Source organism: Lepidothrix coronata, unplaced genomic scaffold, assembly GCF_001604755.1.
Source record: "Lepidothrix coronata isolate B3197 unplaced genomic scaffold, Lepidothrix_coronata-1.0 Scaffold135, whole genome shotgun sequence".
Taxonomy (NCBI): domain Eukaryota; kingdom Metazoa; phylum Chordata; class Aves; order Passeriformes; family Pipridae; genus Lepidothrix; species Lepidothrix coronata.
The window spans coordinates 2,583,197-2,599,771 of record NW_016690315.1 but is presented as its reverse complement, the minus strand read 5'-3'; the positions used below and the strand labels follow the sequence as shown (position 1 = coordinate 2,599,771).

General features: G+C 37.2%; 1 protein-coding gene across 3 annotated transcripts in view; it reads right to left on the bottom strand.

Annotated features, from left to right (window-relative positions):
• Nucleotides 1-534: 534 nt before the first annotated feature.
• Nucleotides 535-16,575, bottom strand: part of LOC108503304 (interleukin-1 receptor accessory protein-like 1) — a 666,680-nt gene continuing 650,639 nt past the window's right edge. For 2 of the 3 annotated variants that reach the window (XM_017827163.1, XM_017827165.1), the window contains 3 exons: nucleotides 5,947-6,079; nucleotides 3,286-3,431; nucleotides 535-1,230 (listed from right to left, as the gene is read on the bottom strand). In XM_017827163.1, coding sequence (XP_017682652.1) covers nucleotides 1,223-1,230; nucleotides 3,286-3,431; nucleotides 5,947-6,079 — 287 coding nt within the window. In that variant the 3' untranslated portion in view covers nucleotides 535-1,222. The remainder of the gene's footprint in view (nucleotides 1,231-3,285; nucleotides 3,432-5,946; nucleotides 6,080-16,575) is intronic. The other variant, XM_017827164.1, reaches the window with a different exon arrangement.

Here is a 16,575-nt window from a genome sequence, read left to right as displayed (position 1 = left end):
TTATTAATAAATTTGTGCTTAGCTGCTGTCAGTATCACTCTAAAAATTAATTTCTGGAAGGTTCCCCTACCTGGATGAAGATTAGCCTGAACTGCTACAGATGATCAATGGTAGCTATCACCAGTAAATGACAAAATCAGCCTTAGATTATAACAAGTAGATTTTTTTTTTTCTTAGACAAAAGAGAAAAAAAACCTGATTATTGTAAAGGTGAAACGGATTTGGTCAAAAGCTGGAGGAAAGGAATGAGAGTTAAATCTCCTGAGTTCTGATCCCTCTCTTTTTCTGATTATCTATTGGACAAATTTTGTAGGAATGAACAAGAAAAGGAAACAGCATTGTCATTGTCATGCTTAAAGTGCTCTACTGCCTTTAGCTTCGAGTTAAATGCTCCCCATGCACAGCATCTGAGGAAATTTAGGAGTCTAAAAATGGTTAGCTGGCAGCAGAAAAACATAGATCGTAGGTTTTCTCTACTTGCATCAGAAAGCAAAAGAAGCTCAGGAGAAAATGAGGGCTCAGCTCCCCGAGATGCAGAGCACCGGTGTCCACACTAGAGGGAGGTACGAGGCGTCCCAGCCTTCTCCCGGTGCCGGATGTTGAAACGAGGTTCACTTTTCCTGCCCAAGTGGTGTTGGAGTTGGGGGCATTATGTTCTGCTCCCTTCCTGAAATTAATTGATTTCGGGAAAGGAGAGGCTCTGGCTATCCATTCCAGTACCATGTCAGGGAAAGAGCAGAAGCCCCCTCTCCCCGTCTGAATGTGCCAGGCACTGGTTTGTGATAGGGACCACCATTTGTGGTTTCTGTGAGGAGAGTGTGTGTTCCTGCTGGGCTGACGAGTGGGAAGATTAAGGAAGATGCATCCAGGGTTTTGCTAGTGAGTTAGACTCTGGACTTCTTGCCCTTTCAGGGCCTGTTAATTATAGGTATTTCTAAAATCTCCCCCTGGACTTTTAAGTTTACAGAGACTATACTGACCAGGTTGAAGCAGCACTTGCAAGGGTGTTTGAAAGGCTTAAACTTTGTACCTGAATCCCCACTGCAGCGTTTAGCCCTAAATACCTCTTTTCCCAGGAACGCTTTTTGTTCAGTAGCAGAGCTTTCTGCTTTGCTGTCCCTTCTGATCCTGGTGATAATGTTCCACAGAGGAAGTTTAAGAAGGATTATAATTTCTTTTTCAGGTATGCAGTGAACATTCCAGATTCAGCACCTTTGTTGACTTATACTGCTGGAAAAAAAAAGATCACTAACTAGAAAACCAGCCAAAACTAATACTCTGCAAACATCTTAGTGTTCAGGAAGCAAATTTTCCTAATTGTTAGGTCCCAATCGTTCTAAGTCAGCCAAATAATCGGAAATTAATAAACAGCTAACTCATTCCTAGCAGAGACTAAATGTGGATCTAAACAAGGAAACCTAAACCAAAAGGTTGTCATGGTGATATACAGAAGACTAAGCAAGAAGTGTAAAGCTTCTCTTCCTAGGAGACCTCAGAGACTAGCTCAAATTTTTATCTGTCATGCTTAATTTATCATTTCACTGAAACAGTTGTCAACATGCAAAGTGTGTAGAAGGCTTGTATCAGGTACATTTTGTTTTTTGAGGGCACAACAGACTGTGCTTCCAAATCAATTTCAGATTCAGCTTTACTTAAAGAGGAAAAAAATATTTTGGGGAGTTTTTTTGCTGTTTTTATCATTTTACTATTCATAAGGGTAATTAAATATTGAGATTATTTCCTCTGAAGTATGTCATCATGAGGCCACACACTGTGGTGTGTTTGACTTACTGAGTTCTACAAAAAAGGAAACAAGGAAAGCAGACTCTTTCAAAATTCATGCCTACACTGTTAGATTAAAAATCTGGTGGTCATAGAACAGAAAAGAAGCATGTGTTGTCAGTGTTGCAGATACTGCTTGTATGGAAGAGAAAATAAGGACTCATCATGTCAATTAAGTATTGGTTTTAAAGTAATTTAAAGCCTTAAAAAGCCTTTCAAGTAATTAAGCCTTAAAAATTCTTTATTTTTGGTGTCTCATCAACTAATTTATTTATTAAGGACAAGCCAGTGGATTTCAGTGGTGTTTTGGGTTAAGATCTTGCTCCAGGTTCAAATGTCTCTGAACGAGGAATATATGACTACTAACTGGTATATTGTTGAGGTTCAATTACTTAATACATTAGTTTTTTATCTCAGTGAATTCAAGAAAATGTGGCAAATGCCAGGCTAAGCAGAACATCTGGTTATTCATCTTTTAAGAAGCAATGACGAGTTCAGAAAAATGGCTACAAATTAGTTCTATTCAATTAATTGGAGGTACATAATATGTTTAAATTATTTGGTCACACTATCTTGATTTATGGTTTCCTTCTAAACTTAGACAGACTTTGCATGCTACGAAAGTAAATTTAGGGAAGACATCACTGCTCTGATATAAACTGAGATGCCAAAAGTACTTCAGCACCACAATAAGAACCTGGTTTGCTCACCTTTACAAGCAATCTAAAAAAAGCACAGTAATGACACCAAAGTGCACACACTGCTCCTGCTCATTCTTTGCTCTCTTAGGCCAGTGAGATGCTGCTTGAGGGTGGGGAGTGTCAATCCCAGGCACGTGGAGCACCCTCTGAGAGGTAAAGTGGACAAAATGGGTCTGGGAGCCTTGATTTGCAAGAGAGTCTCCATTTCTCTGTAATCATCTCTGTGGGAGATGGCTGTGGCTATTAGACAGGGTGGAATCATGGGATGTGAGTGGTGAGAAGAAACAGGAAGGTTCTCAGAGGTTTCTGTCATGATGTCTCACTTCAGAAATGTTAATGTTAAACAAAAGTGTTAGAAGGAAAATGTCCACAGTTAGGCAATGAAGGAACTCTCCTGGCATGGGGTTTAGGTGGCATTTCTGATAGAAGTGGAATGTATTTTTGTTGATTTTTCAAATAATTGATTTTATTTCTTACAGAAAATTATTTCAGTTGTATTAGCTGTTGTTTCCTACTATTTTTCTCTATTGAGCCTTTATTAAGTTCAAAACTGAGGAATTATTAAATGCATCTTTTATAGAGATATATTTAAAAGGTGTTAGTGTATTTTTTCCAGTGGCATTCATAATTAACAGCATCCTTTCTGGTTTGTTTTTCAAGCTGTACAAATTCCTAGGGGAAAATAATAACTGACTATTGGTTCTTAGGAAACCAAAATTCATGCTTGCATCAGAAAGAAGCTCTGTAAAAAATAAATCTCCCCTACATTTTACCGTTTCATGGAGAAAAGCTGCATATTTACCCCTTTTGTGTAGAAGAATGCTGGCATGTCGGCGCCCATTTCCATTCTCGACGTAACATGAATAATTGCCCAGGTCTGCCTCTTCGACAGAGTCAAGAATCAATGAGATGGAAACCTCCTGCTCCCCAAGATGTTCCTTGAGAACCCTGAGAAAAAAAACCAACCATCACTGCTATTCCACTTGTGTCATAGTGGAGCACTGGATAACCATGACATAATAATGCTGCTTACAACCTACAGCTCTCCGGCTTCAAACTTGGCTATGGTTTGATGCAATCTTAATCAAATTTTGTCATGCCCTTTTCTTCCTCACTTCTAATGAGGAGGATTGGTTCTGTAAATGTTAATGAGAGCTTCAGTTCATTGTCTTCTTTAAGCAGAATGATATGCACACTGATAATATATCATTGCACACTCTGATGGAGACCCTGATCCATGAAGTCTTGGAACGTGAGAAGAGAGAAAAGGGAAAACTGTTGTTTTGGGGTTTAGAGTCACACTAAGAGTCTGGGCCAAACACAGTATTTGTGCTTTTTCTGAGGCTTTTCAATGCGCCACTCAGAAACAACATGTTCATGCCATGGTCTGAGAGATTATTTCTAGAATGCAGTATAAGATTTGATTATGTATTATAAAACAGTAGAAAGAGCTGGTATGCCAGATGCCTCTAGTTCATACAGATGGTAAATAAAAGACTTCCTCTGTAAGACTCCACCTGTCTTCACATTACTATCTCTCCTTCTTAGCAAGACCGTCAGTGGTTTTAGGAACCCAGGAAAGCAAATGACAAATTATTCCAGGCTGCTCCCTCATGTCAGGCTTGACGTAAGAAGTGGAAACCAGCCTTTCTGCTCCTCCCTCCACAAAAAAAAGAAAGTTGTAACAGAGTTCTTTTCACCTTTTTGTTAGTCATCAGAAAGCCAAGTCACTGGCAGAAAGGCTTGGGAAAAGCTTTAGATGCAAAATATCTGATCTGAGTGTCACATACCATTTAGTGTATTGGTCTTGACCTCGAAATACACAGAGGTGAAATGTGTTTCCATTTTACCTATATCTGGCAATGATGACCTTGAGTATCAAGGTGGTCTTCTTGATTTTGTTAAAGGGAATGTTTCTGTTACTTTGGTTATACTGAAGAAGTTCAATGTTAAGCTGAAACTGAGCCTGACTTCATGTCTTTTGTTGACACTGTAAATATCCATGTAAGAAGTGAAGTAAAATAGGCTAATTTTGTTCTCTTATGGACAATCACTATAGATAACACATCCATGATTTCTTAGTTTCCTTTGTAATGCACTGTCTCAGTTTTCTGGGATAGAGTTAGCTTTTTTCTCAGTAGCTGGTACAGCGTATTGTTTTGAATTCAGTATGAGAATAATGTTGAATGCACACCAATGTTTTAGTTCTTGCTGAGCAGTGCTTACCCTAAGTCAAGGACTTTTCACAGTATCACGCTCTGCCAGTGAGCAGATGCACAAAAAGTTTTGGGGGAACATAGCCAGGACAAGTGACCAGAATTGGGAAAAGGGTGATTCCATACAATAGGATGCCGTGCCCAGTATATGAACTGGAAGTAGTTGACCAGGAGCCGTGGATCACTGCCTGGGGACAGGCTGGGCATTGATCAGTGGGTGGTAAGCAATTATATTGTCTTTCTTGGGTTTTATTCCTCTTTCTCTCATTTTCATTGCAATTATTATTAGTAATATATGTTTATTATTACAATTAATATTATTGATATTATTATAATCCTTTATTTTGTCTCAATTTTTAAACTGTTCTTATCTCAACCCACAAGCTTTACTTTTATTCTGATTTTTCTCCCCACCCGAGGGGGATAAGAGGGGAGTGAGTGAGCCGCTGTGTGGTGCTTAGTTGCTGTCTAAGGTTAAACCATGACATGCATATTTAGATGTGCCTTTATTTCTGGGTTTATCCATGATAAACTCAGTGATATACACACATACAGAATTATAAATGAAAAAGGAATCCCTTCAGATCAGAGCAGATGCTTCATATTGGATAGGAGTTGGTATGTCATGTCAAGCATGCAATTCTCAACACAAACCCACTTTTTTCCTTAATTTCCAAATGAGGTAGCACTTCCAGGAGCAGTAGAAGTACAAGGCACAAATGCCAGTATTTCAGCAGATATAAGCAGCCCACATAACAGGATGCTTGGCTCTCACAGGCCAGATAACATCCCTGAAAAATCAAGTTTTTTTTTCACGAAGAAAATAAATCAAAATATTCCAAAAGGGAAGTCAGACTTTGGCATTTCTTTAAGGCTCTATGTTTGAAAATGCCTTTTTGAGCTGTTTTTCTTGATGTATTTATTTTTCTTTATTTCATCTTACTAAGTGTCTTAACGGTTGTTATTGTGGACTGTCACAGTTTGAAAAAGCCACTGTAAATTCCAGTTCGTCAACACTACAACACTTTTTGGGCAGCTATTCTGCTCTTGCAACTCTCTAATATGAGATCTGGCTGAGTAGTGCATTTTTCTATTCTCTACTTGTGGAGAAGAAAAGATAAAATATGGCTGTTGCAAAAAGGGATCAGACCCAAAGTGCTCCTGAGTTAGTCTGTGATAAAAAGTATTACATTAAGTATCACAAAAACATAGAGTAAAAAAGAAAAAAAAAAAGCTTTATCTTTTACCTAATGTCACTTTCCCAGACTCGACTATCATCTAAATCTTCAATGAACTTCTCCCCTTTCATCCAGTAGATCAAAGGACTGACATCTCCACTATATCCAAAGAAAGCTCGGCAGGTTAGATTAGCAGAACCACCTGTTACAAAGAATGTAAGAAAATATGTTATTTCAAAATCTGTAAAAAAAAGCTTTCATTTTTGCTTTAATTAATTAAAAAACTATATTAGTAGAAAATTTTCAAAAGTATTTACTTGTCTTGACACTAGGTTCAATACATTTTCTGAAAATAAATACAATAAAAATGAAATTATACATAAGAACAGGATGTTTTTTATTATTCTTTCACTAAGTTTTCTTTTTTGGTAAGGAAATCAAAGATTATGTTTTTCCAAAAGGACCTAGCTTAACCATGATTTAGCTTAACAAAAGTTATGTTTGTTAAGTCTTAACAAAACATTTCCATGTTTCCTCTGAAAAAGATAAAGGTTAGGTAAAATAGACCTGCAATCATATTGTGTTAGTTCAGCTTTGCAATGGTTTCTGCAGAAAGGCTGGTATATTCCTGTAGAGTACCATTCCCAAGGGACATCCAGTAGAAAGATGTGTGCTCACTGCTAAGCTATCTTAGCAGGAAGGTATTAAACACCGACACTTGAAAAAATGCACATGCAAACTCATTCTGTACATTGTGGGACGTGTCTCACGTTAAGAATGGGGATAACCATTAGGCACATGCAGCAAGGAGCAGAAATTCTATATATGTACAGTGTTACTGATTTAATCATTATAATGAAAATTTAAAAATGTAATATGCCTTCACTTTTGGTTTATTTTTATTGTGCCTTACATTATGTTTACATCACTTGGCTTCGGGGTTCATCCAGAGCACATACAGGGATCGAAACAGTACTTTGCACACATTCTGTGTGTCATTAAGATTGGATAAAACCAGAGGACAGACACATAGTTAAAGATTTCCCATTCAGTGCTGTAAAGATATTTGTCTCAACATGCATCATCTCTTCTAAACTGCTATATGCATTTCTTTAGTGGATAATACACAGCCATTCAAGGAAGTGTTGTGATTTAAGGAGTGTTTTCCACCCCACCCACCCCCCACGAAGAGTATTTTCATGGAGTTTGTATTACGGCTGAGACCAAATTCATATTTTATTTACACTTTCAGTTTTTGATTTTAGGATTTTAAAGCTCACTGTCCATAGCTCCTGGACAAAAAATAAGAATAAAACATTGTTAGCACTACTTCATTCTGTATCGAGATGTCGTAATTCCATCTGGGTTCAATGAATTTCCTTAAAAATACACTCTTTTGGGTCAGGACCTGGTCCTTCTCAAACATATGACATTAATATTTGAACATCTTATTTACTTTTTAGCATGGAAAGAAATGCAGGATGCTACATAACAAGATGAGCAATTATTAAATATGTGTCTTATTTATATGAAATGATTTATGGTTTTCTGTAAAAGCATATGACTCCTCTGTCTCGAACTCTCACATCCACACTATAAAAGGTGCAGAATTAAATGTTTTTGTTCAAGATGGGCAACATCAAGCAAGTACCATCTGTGCTGCTTTCACAAGCTGTTTAAGAACTTGGTTGCTTTTAGTCATTTCACAAAGTTTTGGTTGGAGCCACATGCTTTGTCAGCAGTGCCTACTAAGGAAACAGGAGTCTCCCAGTACTTGAAACCAGGATGGAGAGAAGGATCTCTTTTGTAATCAAAGAGTATGAAACAGAATCTCTGAGTAATGAGAAATTTTTATAATCTCATATAATTTAGAGCAAAGTTACCAAATGTAAGGTGAGTAACTTCAACGAGAGGGCAAAAACTGTCTTTCTAAAGACAACCATAGCTCCTATTTCCACACGTCAGGGAGTAATGATCAGGACACCTTCCTGGAAACTCAACTACTTAATCTCTACACAGCTCAAGAAGTGCCATTTGGAAGCACTGGGGGGAAAGATTTTTACAATCTTGAAGCCATTTGCAGGAAATGAGATGAGCATCGGGACACCGCTTAATCTGCATCAAGTGCATGAAAACCTGTAATAGAACATGATAAATTTTCTTGCCCAGGACATGCAAACCCAGTTTCTTATGGCAGTTTCATTGCAGATATATAGCACCTTTTTTTTTGTTTGTTTTGCATCAAAATTATGATACTTGAACTAGTGAAAATGAAAATATAAAACCTTAAAGGATTATGAATGTCTTGGCCACTGTGGAATCTGTTCACTCTTGAAATGGGGAAAGGTACCTGCCCATCTAAAGCCAAGGCAGGATCCTGTGATAACTGGATAACCCCTATGACACTATCTACCAGTCTTAAAGGGAAGAGTGCTACCTAATGCATCACTGCCACTTCTTGGTCTTTTTCCAGAGCTTTCCTACCAAGCCAGGACCCGGCTGAAACTTTATAGCTTTTAAGAGCTAGCAAGATCACAGCTAGAGGGACTGTAACTTCTGGCCAATTTATCCATGATTCACTGAGATTAAACACCACAGGTGCTGAACCATCAAAGCTCTCCAGGCTCCTGCATCTAACAGGGACCACCTGAGAGCTAATTTTTGTAACTGAGAGGGCTTCTGAGCCTTTTAGAGGTGAATTTCATGTGCATAGAAATGTTTTTTTTCAAGAAAACATGCTCTGTGAAGGGTAAAAATATGCCAAAAATAAAAAGAGTTTTAAGATTAAGGCTGTTTTCCTTATTTAATTCTTAAAGAAATTCCTCTCGCCCCCAAATAAAATATGTAAACATATTTTTCAACATAGAATCCAAAGCTTCCTTTCAAGTGAAATAGTTACAACTGAGAAATAAATTAGGAAGAACGTGTTGCCACTTAGTAGTACTGTGTTTATTGCAGTTACTCAGTGGAGGCCGTTTGCCTGCCGGGGGTTCAGCTATAAATTACCAGTACTGTTTACCTTGACCAATCTTCACAACAAGCCGGTGGGGAGTTCATTAACAGGACATCAAGAAAGATTCAGTGGAAAGCTAATGACCAACTGTGACCATTAATGTGGAGGTCTGTCACTTCAGAGCTCACAGCTCCTTGCAGAGGGCATGGAGCTCACTTGGTGAAGCAAAGAGGTTCACAGCTGCAGGCATATGTAAATAAAGGCTGACTGAAGGGCAATATTATGAGTGGACAGAGTATTCTAGGAGCACATCTTCATCTCTACTCCAGAGCTGCTGTCATGAGAGTGAGTGAGTGAGTGTGTGCTGGAGGATGGGCTGCATTTTTCCCGAGAAGTGCACCTCTGAAGTGAGCAGAGAGAGGATGCATATTTTGACACAGAACAGCTGCTCTGCACGAGCAATCTGCCTTTTAAGAAGTCTGCAGATTTTTAGAAAACATGCAGCACACAATAAACAAAAGAGCTGCTTTGTATCATCTTTAAGCTAATCTATAAAACAACTTGCTGGTCAATTAGTGGAAATCACTCGCAGCTAACCCTATGCAGCTATTTCCCTCCATGTGTTTTCTGTGCTGAGAAAAACTAGAGAAGCAATTTAAAAACCATAAAAGTTTCATGAAGGGATATGTAATGCTTTCTATGCTACTAATTTCGATTTTCCTGTAAATGCTGAATTATTACAGTTTTATAGTCTATCTTTGAAGGATTTTAAATTCATGTTGTAAATTCACTAAATGTTTTCAATTAAATTACTAGGGAAATTCATCTCTCTCTGTCACTTTTGCTATGAGATATTGTAAATTAAAGTTACATCCTGGGTAAATGGCTTTGTTTTGGTTTTGTTTGTTTGGGGTTTTTTTGTTTGTTTGTCATGGGGTTTTTTGTTTGTTTTTTGGGGTTTGATTTTGTTTTTATTTTGTCTGGGGTTTTTTTGTGGTTTTGTTTGTTTTTACTTTTGTTTTGAGGGTTTGTTTGTTTGGTTGGTTTTTGTTTAATGGACCCTGGGAAAGTCCAAAGGCATGAGATTAGAATTATTAAGTGAAACTGGTAGTGTTGCTATTTTTATAACCACCCCCCTCAAAAAAAAAAAAAAAAAAAACAAACAAAAAGTCCAAATACCTTAAAGAAGGCATAAAAAGAAAAATTACACTTTTGACTTCTCAGTATAACTTCTTAAACTTCGAAACAATGCAATAAAGACATGTAAATCTTAAACACGCAAAAAGTTCAACTGCATATTTCTTCATCACCCTTATTTCTGAAGATGAATATGCTCTTACTGTATTGAGTTTATTTTTGCAAAAATTGGAATACATAGCACTACATGTTTCTGCTGCTTGCTGTGATAAAGTCTCACTGTCAGTCCTAGCCAACAGGGTTCAAACTAAATTAGTCAAAAGCTCTTTGTCATCTAAAATGAGACCAATTTTTGTTGCACAGTATGCTTCCACGTAGAGCAGAATGCAGGAAGGGACTAAAACAAAGTATACTTCCTCGAAACCAGCAAATCCCTTCTGCAGAGCAACACTGACTTTGTGTTCATTTTCACTAATTGACAACATTTGGGGCACTTTGCAAACTACTGCTATGGGAGCCTAAGTCCAGCAGAGGGCACTGTCCAACTTCCAAACATTATTTAAAAAAAACCCCAAACTAAGTCAAATCCTAGTGTATAAGTTCTAATTAAAAATATCAGCCTGCTAAGAACCTGCTAGTTGTAATTAGCAAATAGTGAATATTTTGTGGTTGGTGAAATGTCATCTAAATTACACTTGCAACATTAGTCATGCAAGTTAACATACACCAAGATAGCATCCTTTCTAGCTTTGATTTGACAGATTCTTCAGTGAAGTACAACCATTTTTCTTAGAAGCAATGACAATAATCAGACATATTCTGCAACTTCTTTTCAGAAGAATCTCCCAAGACATATTACAGAAGTGTTTTAGAACCATGCTCAATATCTAGAAATATTGAGGGCCAAAAGAGTGGAAATGTAAAGTGCACTGAAATGTGGGACTTTATTTTACTGTGCAAAGTAAGCCATTTATAAAACTTATGTATATGAAATACTTATACCATTTATTTGGAATGGTAACATCTAAAGATTACAAAAGGGCAAGACAGACAATCAAAATCTCTCACACAGGAATTAAATACAATTCTTTCCATTCACATTTGAGAAAAAATACTGACAAAATATCAGTCTTTCAAGTGGAGGGTTGTGAAAGCTGTTAACTTTCTATGTGTGACAGATCAGCACCTATTCCTCACAAAGTCAATTACCCTTTTGCTTTGCCAATGTCGCTGCCAAGCCCAGAAGGCAGGTAAGTAGAAGCTGCTCTGGTTTTCAAAGAAGTCTTGTATCCTAAAACAGTTCAATAGTTGTTGATAGCCTTCATGCAAATGTGATTAAGAAAAAGAAGATAACAAAGGAAAATGAGGTACCATACAGTTTTCAGCCACCTGCCTTGATCACATGATCATATGCTCAAGATCTGTGAGTATTCTCTCAGAGTAGGCTGAACTGTAGAGATTCCTCTTGATTCCTTTCTTACCTGCAAAAAGCATCACCTACTGCTATGCCACCCTCCAGTTTACATACATATTTTTGCATCTTGATATCTTGTACTCTCTTCCCATAACGTAACTGTCTCGCTGCGTGTTTCATACAGCAGGTCAGGACAAATTAAAAAAAAAAAACAAACAAAAAAAACCAAAGCAAATCAAAATGCTATTTTCTGAAATATAACTGCAACCTGAGAGCTAATCTCTGGTAAAATTAAGCCCCATCACTGAGTGGTAGGTTTTGAAGTCTTTGGCAAGCAATCAGGTCTGGTATCCATACGATTGTAAAGACACAATCTGCAAATTCCCTCTGTTTTGAATTCAGTAGATGTAGGTTTGAAAGGGCTGGGTGTAATCATTCCACTAAGTATTATCATGCAAGCATCATACAAAGTCCTGAATGTGATTACACAGCTATATTTCTTCATTAATAGGCCTGTCCATATTTTGCTGTGCTGCAAAGCTGAATGTTGATTACATAGAAATCTGAATTACATTTTTAATAACTCCTTCAGGCCATAATTGTGTAAACTTAGAGTACACACAACCATTCTTTCACCATAAAAAAACACCAGTGGAAAATTTTCAACCAGATAAGAGAGAGATTGTAGCTTTTGAACTTTTACTGAATTTGTAGATATTACTATTTATTGGATTTTAAAAAATCCCTTCAATTTCTGATTTATTTTTTTTTTAATTGGAAAGGGAAAAAAAAAGCCTAATTCTTGTTCATTAGAGTTGTCTTTGTTATTTTTACTAAGAAAATAGTCTTCAATCACCATAGGGCTAAACTTGCTCACCTACTCATAGTTACCCACTGTCGTATGAAAAGCCTTTTGGCTTCCACGGCTTCCCTCTTCTGAATTACAGTTCAACAGCAGAACACTTCATGGAGGTGGCTGTAAGTTGCTGCTGACATGTTCCCTGCCATCAGCCCTGAGCTACTGGACTCTGCAACACTTTATAAGGTGCTATACTGACAAAAAGACATGGTAAAATCTAAGATTAACCTGAGAGTATTAAAAACTTGTACTGGACTGCTTCATAGTGAAGGAAAAGAACCAAGTCCTTTATGCTTTGAATGGGTTCTGTAGCAGCAGAACTGTCGAGAGTCAATGAAGACAGCAACCACCACAGCAGACTGCAGAAAAAGAAGTGATGTATGGGATTTGGGGATCGAAATGCCCAGAACATCTCTCAGATACATAGATTGTTAAACTTGCCCTCATTTCACAAGAGGTAACAAAACCCGTGAACCAATAATCTTGATTTTCCTAACAGCAGGCCTCTGCTCTTGATGGATGGTAATGTCAGGCTGATAAATTAGCTGTTCAGCAAGTATTTTTCACTCCTTCCTCTTCAGAAGTAGAGGCTGGAGTGGGAAACAACTATCCCAAGCATAAAGCAAGCGTTGCTAAAGAAAAGGAAAACCACTGCAATTATTTTAAAAGCTTGACTTAACTTTACTCTAGAAGCTGATATTTTCTCTTTTTTTTTTTTTTTTTTTTTAAACAGATGCAATTATAAACTTTTTTTACTGTGTAGTCTCTATGAGATCAAAAAATAATTTCTGTTTTAAAGCTTAGCTGTTTTTAGATATAAGTTCCAAGAAAATGTCCCAGGTAATGAAATATTTCCAATCAGGGAAAAAAAAAAGAAGAGGAAAAAAAAAAAAAGAAGGTGGCTCTAAATGTCAAACTTCACATTTCTTAGCTCTTACAGGCTTATGACTTGAGAGCGTTAAATCTGTTCACTCTGTGCACAGTTTAGTATTGTTCAGTGGTTTCTTTCTGGATTCTCTTTCAACCATACTGCCTTTGATTATGGTGCTGCGGTTTTTGCATTTTAGTGATGCTATATGGTAAGAAAATAACCTTTGGGCTAGGAACCCTAAGTTCCCATTGCATAAAGGACTCCCATAAGGGCTCCCATAGGGACCATATAGTCTCTTCCTGTGCCTCAAAAGAGAGTCAGTAGGTAACACCCCGGGGATGCTGCTGACTCTCAGCAATCACTGACAACCAGAAAGGCCTTGTGTGTCTTTAGCTTTGTGAAGTCCTACTCTGGGTCATATTTTGGGAAACTTCTAGAAAAGCAGAGAGGTTTCCTGTTTATCTTTTCACATTTCAGAGAGTTTACATTAGGAGGCAAAAGAAAAACAAAAGAGTCAGTTATTCAATATGTGTGCCTCTGATAAAGAATATTTATTAATAAGAAATACCATAAAACCCGTAGATGACTATGGGCCTCAAGAAACTACTCAGCTGGAATACTTTCTGTACTAGTTTCAAGCCATTACAGCACTCACTATCATATTCCTCCTTCCCGAACAGAATCCAGAGGCAAAGCAGCATCAATTCAAAGCAGGACTTTGATGTCTCTCTTGGTTAGAACACAGCTATTGCTAGACTTGTTTTGCTGAGGAGCTTCTTGAACAACACACTTGCAATAGCACAGCTCCTTTTCTACCTCACTTTCTTTTACCTGTGAAAACTGTAGATATAATGGACTTTTTTATTTTTAACCTGAAGAGTGTTGTTCCAGCAGACAAAAGCATTCAAATGTCTTGCTGTAGAGGTTTTTCTGTTCTTTCTTAACAGAATACAGTGGGTTTGCTTTGGTCTCTTGTGGGTACTAGTCCATGTCAAAAAAACCCGCTCATAAATCATGGCAACCAACTGCAGCCTCAGTACCTTCTCCCAGCCTCCCTTTCAGGTGCATTGCACAACCCTTTCAGTACAAAGAATAGCAGACATTGTTCTGGATTCTAGATAATGATAAATAACATAATTTTGTTTTGTTTTGTTTTTTTTCCAAAATAGGCTAACTCTTGGGAGTTCTAGCAAACAACTTACTGTGTCAGGTCACACTGAAATGCAAATGTCGATAATCTTAAGAAACAGACTTGGCAATTCAGTTTACATTCAAATTCAACTTCTTGTGGCTATTTCAGTCCCTAACTGTTCATCCAGTTGATTTCTTTGGGCATAGAATTTAATGAACAGCATTAGAAAATGTGTTTTACTAGTATGTCTCATAAAAGCTGCTTTTCAACTGCTTTGGAAAGAGGGATTGTAGTGTTTTATCATCATTAGGTAATTTGAGTGCATACAGCAAATTCTCAGCTTTGGAGTCACACATATATATTAAATAATAAACTGTGGTTTTACTTTCCATTGGTCAGTCTGACTACTCTTCTCCTTGCTCTTTCTTCATAAGCAAGTCTACCATGGATTGAGTAGGCTGCAGGAAATTATTTGGGCAAGGAGGTGTTCTGAAAAATTCTGTAGAGATGGGCTGCATATGGAAGATTTTTTTTTAAAAGCAGAGTTTTTGGAAGTAGCATGCACAGTGTCACCTACACCTGCTAAGTGGGTATTAAGGAAACTGAGACTCAAATAACAAACAACAAATAATTAAACACTCTATCTTCCTCTAGTGATCTTTCTCTTCAGCACACACTGGAAACATTAGTAGTTCTAAGATTTTCGTTAAGTAATCTGTTCCATCAGATCAGACCATATGATTGAAAATGTCATTTGAAAAAGACCCAGATTAGTCTGGCAAACATTTGAATGGGGAAAACTACTGTTCCCATGAAGCAATGTGGCACAACAGGATAAATACAACTGAAATAAACCACATCTGTTATGTGAATCTAAATACTTCAGTTTGGTTCAAAAACACATGACACAACTTGTCTGCTCAAATTTGCTCCAGGAAAGCCATTAAGAAACACTGAAAATTTGAGCCCTGATAAACTGAACCTGTTGATTATCAATAAAACAGATAAATAAAATCAGCACCAACTTTCCATTTTACTGTGGTAAAGCAGTACTGATGGTAGAAGGGTATTTCATGTTTATTCATACCGGTTTTTCTATGTGAACAAAAGAATGAAAAAGAGTAAATACATATATATAGTTTAAATGTGCTTCTGCTTTAAATCTTGGTGTTCCCACCTTATATAATGAAGATAATTGCAACACACAGAGAAAATACTAATGCTTAGCATATCCTTAGAAATTGTTTGCAATTAAATTACGTACCACATAGATTAATATCTGTTTATATAATTTAAAAATCCTAACACATCAAATATTTTTGTTGCATGAAAATGGGAATGTATACTGTTTGTAACAGCACTAGGTTTTCTCCTTTTACACAGCAGTCATTATATCATGTAATCTTTCTATTTCTCTTGCATGTGTCAGTTAGTTCTGTTCTCTTAAGAAAACACTGAAACAAAATCCATTAAAAAAACGCACACCCTCTAGTTCACAAAGATGCAAATAGAAAAACTCAATTGCTTCTCCATGATGAATATGTTATACTCTTGGATCATACACATGCTGGAATCTACTGCTATTGATCAGCTTCCTTTCTACATGAAAGGTAGACAGGCATTTTTAGATTATACCTCAATATAATTGCATGTTGATAGACAACACTTAGTGAAGGCAGCTCTCCAAGTGCCATCAATGGAATAAAAAGAATCCAGCTAGCACTGCATATGTGCTACCCGACTTTAAAGGAAATTAGTTTAGAAAAGGGAATAAGCTTGAAATCTTGATGTCATATCCATACACTACTTTCCGTGCTGTGTATATACAAGTGGAGTAAAGGATTTGTTGTTGTTGTGATTTTTGGTTTTGTTTTGTTTGTTTGTTTGTTTTAATTTTCTATGTTTTTTGAGAGACATGAGAGTTGTGGCATTTCTAAAAAGTAGAAGGAAAATTTCACCTTGTTCCATTCAAGCCCCGGGAATACAGAACATTGTCTGGAATGTTGTTTGTGCTTTTAACAGTTTTTCAATTTTCAAAGCAAGGACTAAAAGCAGGGTTTGAGTGACAATAGAAATATAAGGTGTGACAGCTGCTGGTTACAGGAACAGAGACAAATATTCATTATGCAATATTTATGATACAAACTGTGCAAGGAGAGAGGTGGCAGGCTGGTGTCTCTGACAGCACAGGTCTCCACAGAGGTGCAGGTGCCACCACTCAGCCGGTCCTCTGCCCCACCAGAGCTGAGGCTGCCAGTCATCCCAGGCTGTATGATGGCTTTATAATGTGGACACCTGTACACAAGGGATCAGGGTAAGTTTGCAAAACCCA